Here is a 9661-nt window from a genome sequence, read left to right as displayed (position 1 = left end):
GGTGCACGAAGGCTCTGAAAAAAAAAGTTAAAGAAAAAAAAAACCCAAGTTTCAAAATGTCATGTAATCTGATATTTACTTCAAACAAAATTTGACATCATTTTAAAAACATATTATTCACATTTTAATTCAGGGGTATAAGATAATACTTTTATTAATATCTTGGATCTATGTATAAATGATGCTGAATGAAAAATAAGAAGGTAATATTCAAATTTAAATTTAAACTAAAGTTGAAATTTAGATAAAGCTATTATATATTGTGCATTTCTGCTTGACCTACAACTATGCATAAGTACTCAAAAATAAAACTTGATTGAAAAAAACATTTTATCATATATTTTAATATATTTTATCAATTTTGCTATTGATCTGTAAGATTTACACTTGGGTCTTACACAGCCTATTAGGACATAAAGAAAACACATCTACAAGCGTTTTTTATTCATAGATTTGAACACAGCTGCATTGTTATCAATAAAGAGATTTACACAGGAGCGTAAATATAAACTACATTCAGATTTGTAACCAAAAATCCAAAAATCTGCATCTGGGGACATGCATTTACATGTATATCATTGAGAAAATAAATGACAATTTTTATGCATAAAATGATCTATTTACTGATCATTTACTTTTGTTCAATAATGGTCAATAACATTTTTACACCCGTGTTATAACCACATGAATGTAGCCGGCTTATAAGTGATAAAATAAGGCATTAAAAATACAATTTGACAAATGTAAAGTGCCTTGTAGTCTTAGGACTTCAGACCCAGAAGCATATTGGTTTTAGGAACTTCTGAGATGATTTATCTTGTGTGAGTTATTTGTATTTTCATTTAGTTGCTCAGCTTTAACTGCTTCTGAGGTTTAGAATTGTCCTGTACCCAGCATATTCAGCCTTGTACTGTAGATACGTAATCCTGACTGTGAAAAAAATACTCAGAATAAATGTGCAATATAAACACAAATAATGTGCACCATTCAACAAGTGTAGTAAATAATGCATAAAAGTCCAGTAATACTATAAAAGAAGAAAATATATTTAAAAAAAAAAAAATATATATATATATATATATATATATATATATATATATATATATATATATATATATATATGGTGTCCAAATCCAGTGTGAAAATAGTGATGAGACTGAAGTCAACCAGTCTATATCGGTGAATGTTGTGATCCAATAAGGTCAAGATATAATTGGTGATTAAAGTTCTCTATCCCAACAAGCGACAATCCACCACTATGTGAAGTGGCTGCCCACCTTAAGGCAAGTAATAATGCGTTTTCAGAAGTATCAATCGCTGGCTGGTGAAGATCGTTTAATGGCTAAGCTCATATATGAAATAGAAATGAGGATCTCCATAGTTTAGTATAAAAACATCAATCTGTAGGCATCGTTGCTGTCCAATAGAATAATTAGATATTCCACTCAAGAGAAAATATCCTTGCATTTGAACTCATTAAGCATATATGCGTCTGCTTGCTCCAAAATCATCATATCACATAAAATAAAAACTAGACATCAGAAAATGTAAAAATGCAGAAAAAGCGTTTCCATGTTCCTTGCAGTTCACACAGTCTTGACTGTACAGATCCCGTTGAAGGAGCACTCCACAAGACAAGGGAGAGCCATATGAGTGATAAAACGCTCTCCAACCTGTTTGTGATTGTAAAACGCAATAGCCTCGCACCCCCTGGGGTGGAAACGTTCTTTCAGCATTTTTACATTTTCTAATGTCTAGTTTTTAAGTTTATGTGGTATGCTGATTTCGGAGCTAGCAGACGTGTATGTGCTTAATGAATTCATATGCAAGAATATTTTCTCTTGAGTGGAATATTTAATTATTCTATTGGACAGCAACAATGCCTACAGATTGATGTATTTATACTACACTATGGAGATCCTAATTTCCATTTCATATACAGTACGAGCTGAGCTATATCTGCCACGTAACAAACTTCACCAGCCAACGATTGATACTTCTTAAAATGCATTATTACTTGCCTTAAGGTGAGCGGCCACTTCACATAGTGGTGGATTGTCGGTTGTTGGGATAGGACACTTTTTTATCACCAATTATATCTTATTGGATCACAGCATTCACTGATATAGACTGTTTTTCTTTGGTCTTATCACCATTTTCACACTGGATTTGGACAACTTATATATATATCTATATATATTTTTTTCTTCTTGGATAGGGTTGCTGAACTTTTATGCATTATTTACTACACTTGTTGAATGGTGCACATTATTTGTGTTTATTTTGCACATATATTCTGAGTATTTTTTTTTCACAGCCATGATTACTCATTTACATTCAAATTTTCTAGCTGTTGAAGCACAAATTTTTATGTATAGTATCTCACAAAAGAAAGTACACCCCTAAACATTTTTGTAAATATTTTACTATATCTTTTCATGTGACAACACTGAAGAAATTACACTTTGCTACAATGTAAAGTAGTGAGTGTACAGCTTGTATAACATTGTGTAAATTTGCTGTCCCCTCAAAATTACTCAACACACAGCCATTAATGTCAAAACCGCTGGCAACAAAAGTGAGTACACCCCTAATGCCCCGTACACACGTGCAGATCGTCGGCCGAACGATCGGCCGTCTTTTGTCCCCGGGCTGTCGTGTCTGTCGTGCAAAAGACTGCACAAGAATTTTGTCCGACGACTACAGCCGACTGCAGAAGTGATGTCATGTGATGGTTAACTTTCCCTGTGTTTTTTCTTTTCTGAGCATGCCCAGTCTTGCAAATCTGCTGTCTGTCGGCCGAAATCTGTACTGACTGGCGAACAATCGGCCGCTCTGGTGTCGGCATACAAAAAATTTAATGCTTGCACAACAGATTCTTTTCGGCAGAAAGTGCGCTGTCGGCTGTCGGAAGCATCATACTAACAAGCCGAAAATCGGCAGATCGTTCGGCGGCCGAACATTTTCGGCCGACAATCTGCACGTGTGTACGGGCCTTTAGTGACATTGTCCAAATTGGGCCCAAAGTGTCAATATTTTGTGTGGCCACCATTATTTTCCAGCACTGCCTTAACCCTCTTGGGCACAGAGTTCACCAGAGCTTCACAGGTTGCCACTGGAGTCCTCTTCCACTCCTCCATGATGACATCACGGAGCTGGTGGATGTTAGAGACCTTGCGCTCCTCCACCTTCCATTTGAGGATGCCCCACAGATGCTCAATATGGTTTAGGTCTGGAGATATGCTTGGCCAGTCTATCACCTTTACCCTCAGCTTCTTTAGCAAGGCAGTGGTTATCTTGGAGGTGTGCTTGGTGTCATTATCATGTTGGAATACTGCCCTGCGGCCCAGTCTCCGAAGGGAGGGGATCATGCTCTTCTTCAGTATGTCACAGTACATGTTGGCATTCATGGTTCCCTAAATGAACTGTAGCTCCCCAGTACCAGAAGCACTCATGCAGCCCCAGACCATGACACTCTCACCACCATTCTTGACTGTAAGCAAGACACACTTGTCTTTGTACTCCTCGCCTGGTTGCCGCCACACACGCTTGACACCATTTGAACCAAATACATTTATCTTGGTCCCATCAGACCACAGGACATGGTTCCAGTAATCCATGTCCTTAGTCTGCTTGTCTTCAGCAAACTGTTTGCGGGCTTTCTTGTGCATCATCTTTAGAAAAGGCTTCCTTCTGGGACAACAGCCATGTGGACCAATTTCATGCAGTGTGCAGTTAATGGTCTGAGCACTGACAGGCTGACCCTCCACCCCTTCAAACTCTGCAGCATTGCTGGCAGTAATCATATGTCTATTTCCCATAGACAACCTCTGGATATGATGCTGAGCATGTGCACTCAACTGCTTTGGTGGACCATGGCGAGGCCTGTTCTGAGTGTAATCTGTCCTGTTAAACCGTTGTATGGTCTTACTTCCCGTGCTACATCTCAGTTTTGGGGTCTTGGCAATCTTCTTATAGCCTAAGCCATCTTTATGTAGAGCGGTCTTTGCCATGAGGTGCCATGTTGAACTTCCAGTGACCAGTATGAGAGAGTGAGAATGATAACACCAAATTTTACACACCTGTTCCCCATTCACACCTGAGACCTTGTAACACTAACGAGTCAAGTTGAGGAAAAATGGCTAATTGGGCCCAATTTGGACATTGTCACCTAGGGGTGTACTCACTTTTGTTGCCAGTGGTTTAGACATTAATGGCTTTGTGTTGAGTTATTTTGAGGGGACAACAAATGTACACTGCTATACAAGCTGTACACTCACTACTTTACATTGTAGCAAAGTGTAATTTCTTCAGTGTTGTCACCTAAAAAGAAATAATAAAATACTTACAAAAATGTGAGGTATACTCACTTTTGTGAGATACTGTATATTTAGACTGTTATATGTTATATTTTTCTGTATTTTAATAGACATAGCTACGCTCCATGCCTCTCTATTAATACTATTTTTGTACGTGGTGACACTACAGGGATTGGTTGCTTTATAGGGGTTCTATTACTTTTTTATTTTCTTCTATTTACACTTGGTAGCGCATTGCTATCTTTCTTTCACATTCTTGTTCTGTAGATACTTTAATAAATCAAAGGATCATAAACAGCAGTATTACACATTAATGTACACTTGGATATGCTGCATGCTGTCTGTTTCTTCTGAAATATCAAGTGATGAAAAAAAAGGCAAATAACATGCCGCGCACCAGCACCCATGTGGAGGCAACTTGCTATCCCTTGAAGCAGAAAATTTGTTTGTATGTCCCAAGTTTATTTCTGGTTGGGAGGTGCATTAAGCTGCTTCTGAGCTGGTTCAATTTTTTTTTTTTCCATTACCATTGATTTTCCTAAGAAAATAACAGCTTGGAAATAAACAAAAACATGTACAAGGGCCCTTAAAGTCCTAAGCGAATGCAGCTAGTAAGAGTTTCAAAAGATCAGAGTTCAGTGATATCAAATATTAGAAGCAATAAAAATGTTTACAAAACTAATTACATGATGCATAGTCTGGATACCCATGTTTTAGGACCCTTTAAGTAAAACTATAGGCAAATATCTCTTCATTTTGAATAAAGTAAGGGAGGAATGTAAGCCCTGTCAAGTTTTTTTGCCATCTGTGTCCTATTGCAGAGATTTACCTTCCCTTCCTGTCCCATTTTCAAAACAGGAAGTAAGAGGAAATCCCTGCAAATTAAGAGAATTAATTTGGCCCCCCCAAGGTTATACTTTTGGTGTTAAGGTTGTCATTCACTACCTAAAAAAAATAAATTCAAAGCAACAAATCAGATATGTCACTATTTAGTCCTGATTCTTCTTAACTTCATGTGGTTAAATCTGTTCATTGACTTCTTAAAGGAGTAGATCATGATAAGTTTAGATGATATTTATATTGTATAAAGCATATTGGGTTTCTTACCATTACCGTTCTTGATGAGATGGCTATGGCCACCCTAACATGTGAGCAGCTGCTGTTTTTTAGAACATTAAGGCTAATGGTTTTTATCATACATGTTTGTTACTATACTGCTTCCGTAATGTGTGGTGTAAATATTCTTCATAACTTAGGCTCTGCAGGGTCTATTCCTATACCATGACACTTCAAATGTTTTTAAAAATGTAAAAATATGTAAGAATAATTTCCACTTTCATAGATGCTTTGTGATAACTATAAAACAATGAACTTTTATTTTACCTTTTATATGAATAATAAAGCCTTCTTTCCATGCATCCATGTATGGTGGGGGATACATAACTTCTTTTCGGAAAAAGTAAATGTCTGTATCATCTACAGTAAAATCCCTTAGGTAAAAAGTCACATGGTGTACCGTATTTGTCACTCGGCAATAATTCTCGTCGAATGTTATCTGGGTGGAATTGAAGGATCCTACACAAACAGTGTCTGATTTGTTAATTCCTTTGTACAAAGACACCTTGAATTCCTTTGCAGTGTCATTAAAGTGCTCGTAAAATGTTAAGCTGATGTTGCCTGGCGTAAAGAGAACATGCTTTTGTCTCCCTGGTACAGCATCTACAAAATAAGAAAATTACAATTAGGAAAATGATTGCCTTTATCAAAGACGATTATGCTTATTTTCTAATACAGTGCATTATATTTGTGCATAAGTGCCTTATATTTAGTACAGAACTGTCCAGAACCATCTTTCTTCATAGTGGAAACATGTAAGTGCTTCAGGCTACTCTATGCTGAGAAAACGATGTATCTCTAATTCTTCTGGAAGTATTATATGCAAAAAGATGCACCGAGAAAGATTTGTCATTTTTATTTATTTATTTTTTACTAGTAATGGTGGCGATCTGTGATTTTTAGCGGGACTGCGACATTGCAGCGGACAGATCAGACCCCTAACTGACATTTCTGACACTTTTGTGGGGACCAGTGACATTATTACAGTAACATTGCATATTTTTAGCACTGATTACTGTAGTAATGTCACTGGCAGGGAAGGGTTAACCCAGGGGTGATCAAAGGGGTTAAGTGATAGCCTAGGGGAGTGTTTTTTGTAACTGTGGTGGGAGGGACTTGTGAAATGAACACAGAGACCTGTGTTCCTAAGTTGGAGGATTACAGGCGCTCTGTGTTCATTTCAGAGAGAACAATGGTTGGCTGTGTTTACAACAGCAGACCGTCATTCTCTCTCAGCGGGGAGCGATCACAGGTGCCCGGCCTAGTGGGGGCGGGCACATGCATGCCCCCAGGAGCACTCCTGGAAACCGACATACCCATATGTCGGTTGGCGCAGCCGAGCCAGCCTGCCGCAGTATATCTGCGGCGGGCGGTCGGCAAGTGGTTAAAAACTGCATCACAAAGGCGCTAAAATCGCAGCAAAAACATGTTTTTGCACAGGTCAGTGTGAAAGTGCCTTATACATTTGTTACTGTGCATACTCTGTCAGCGGTTGTTAAATACATGTTTTGCTTGATGACTTTATTTTCATCAACACTGTCCATCTGTTCCTATTTGTGGTCCATTCATACACAAAAGGCACATGCTTTAGCAATATAAAATGCATATACTGTATATAAATCATTGACAAGTATGTTAAGGTTTGGTTAAACTGAGTGGTATGCCCAACTCTGTGCAGTGAGCACGTTATCTTGTGCATGATTCATAATTCATATTAAAAAGGGGTAAAATAGCAATATGAATCAATCAGATAGCAGTTCATAGCACATGATGTCATTTTATCTGCTATTATCCAAATGCCTGTAAAATCTTGCATCTACCATTAAAACAAGGCTGAATAGATCTCAAAAGTTGGCATCTAGCGTTTATTAAAATGTATTGAAATTTCACACTGCATAAAATACCCAATCAAATGCAAGAAAAATAAAACAGCATTTTTGCTTGCATATGATTGGATGATGGAAGTCACCAGAGCTTCACCTCATTTACTAAGCTCTGGGATAATTCCTCTGCAAAGCGAACGGTCTATTTGCCTTTAATAAATCAATCCCATAACATTAGCGTTGTAGTTTTAGGCATTTTAGAAACATTTTCATAAATTTTTACCTTTTCAATAGATCTTTCAATGACAGCGAGTATGGCTGCCATTATTTTCATAAAGTATTTGGATGCTATACCAAAAGCTAGGTTTTTAAAATACACATTGTGGGTTATTTCCTAAAACTCAATAGTGAAAAATCTGGTGCAACTCTGCATAGAAACCAATCAGTTTCCAGGTTTTATTGCCAAAGCTTAATTGAACAAGCTGAAAATAAAAGCCTGATTGGCCACCATGCACAGCTGCACCAGATTCTGCACCAGTTTTAGTAAATCTACCCCACTGACTTATATTACAATGACCTTTCAAATGTAATGTATATGTAACAAAATTTTCATTTAAGATTGTATTTTCCCTTAGCCACTTAAGCCCCAGAAGATTTTACCCCCTTCCTGACCAGGCCCTATTTTGCGATTCGGCACTGTGTGACTTTAACGGACAATTGCGCGGTCATGCGACGATGTACCTAAGCAAATTTGACGTCCTTTTTTTCCCACAAACAGAGCTTTCTTTTGGTGGTATTTGATCACCTGTGCGATTTTTTGATCATGCACTATAAACAAGAGCGACAATTTTGCAAAAATAATATTATATTTATTAATTTATATGAAATTCCCCCAAAAAATGTAAAAATCAAAATTTTTTTAAAATTTTTGGCCAATTTGTTTTCTGCTACATATGTTTGGTAAAAAAAAAATAACAATAAGCGTATTTTGATTGGTTTGCGCAAAAGTTATTGCGTTTACTAACTAAGGGAAAGATTTTTGTCATTTTTGTTGGGTTTTTTTTTAACGAGTAATGGCGGCGATCTGCGATTTTTTTTTTGCGGGACTGCGACATTGCGGCGGACAGATCGGACCCTTGACTGTTTTTTTGACACTTTTGGGGTTACCAGTGACATTACTACAGTAATCAGTGCTATACATATGCACTGTTACTGTAAAAATGACACTGGCAGGGAAGGGGTTAACTTTATTGGTGAAGGAGGGGTTAAGTGTATCCCTAGGGGCGTGTTTCTAACTGTGCAGGGATGTGGCTTTACATGTAACAGCAGAGATCAACGGTCCTACATAGCAGGACTGTATGATCTCTGCTGTTACACAGGGAAGAATGACAGGTGGCTTTGTTTTCATTAGCCACCTGCCTTTCTCCCTTCACAGCGGACGATCGCGAGTGACCGGCGGACATCGGGTCCGCCGGTCACACGCACGGAGGTGTCCATGAACGAGCGGGGGCGGGAGCGCACAACCGGCGGAGCGCGCTCTCCCCCTATTGGCTAAAAGGCTAGTGATGTACCGATACGTCACTTTGCCTGGCTGGGGCTGACCGCAGCAGTATATGTACTTGCGGCGGTCGGCAACTGGTTAAAAAGAAGATCTTAGATCAGATGGCCATGAATGGCCAACACAAAATCGTAAACTTAAAAATGTAAATTTTTTTTTTTTTTTTTTAGGAATTTCTTGTAAAAATGTATTTACGCTTAGTGAACACATGTGGCCAAAGAAACAGTGTGACAGTGTCTCTTTAATTGACTTAATTTCTGTAAGTTTTATAAGTTTTATCTTCCCAAAAGGAAAATTTCCTACTCTTCACAATCACGCCTTATTCATGTCATCAGTTTTCGGCAGCACCTATCTTTGTGAGAAATTATGTTCAAGGATGAAGCATCAGAAGCATCCGAAGGGCAAAATTAGAACCAGAATATCTGCTGAGCCTCTTGAGAATTCACTGAGAATTGCTACTACATCCATCAAACCAGACATTGATGCGTTAGTTTATCAAAAATAATGTCGAATATCGCACTAGTTTTATGTTGCCCTCTTTTACCTTTATAATAAAAGTTATTACAAAAAAAAAAGTTTTATTAATCAGATAGGTACATTTTCTATATTAGTGATCGATAACTTTTGATCAGCCTAACATTTTCTGCTTATCAGCTATCTTTATTGTTAGTGTATTTTATGTGTGGCCCAAGACATGTCCTTCCATTATGGCCCAGGAAGGTCAAAAAGTTGGACACCCCTGTCTTAGATCATCTTTTTGTTCTTGTCTGATTGCCAAGTTAGGATTATCAAATATTTTCCTGTAATTGCAGTGTTTTTAAAAGCTAAAATATTGGGAAATATTC

The 9661-nt window shown here is 37.7% G+C and overlaps 1 protein-coding gene across 1 annotated transcript in view; it reads right to left on the bottom strand.

Annotated features, from left to right (window-relative positions):
- The window catches only part of LOC309557705 (T-cell-specific surface glycoprotein CD28-like), a 95203-nt gene that overhangs the window by 4538 nt on the left and 81004 nt on the right, over nucleotides 1-9661 (bottom strand). Inside the window, exon 2 of the mRNA XM_082260483.1 lies at nucleotides 5836-6038. Within this exon, the coding sequence (XP_082116609.1) occupies nucleotides 5836-6038 (203 nt within the window). The remainder of the gene's footprint in view (nucleotides 1-5835; nucleotides 6039-9661) is intronic.

The sequence above is a fragment of the Pelophylax lessonae genome, assembly GCF_965119305.1.
Source record: "Pelophylax lessonae genome assembly, chromosome: 6".
Lineage (NCBI taxonomy): Eukaryota > Metazoa > Chordata > Amphibia > Anura > Ranidae > Pelophylax > Pelophylax lessonae.
The sequence above is the reverse complement of the archived record's forward strand: the minus strand, read 5'-3'. Positions and strand labels throughout refer to the sequence as shown.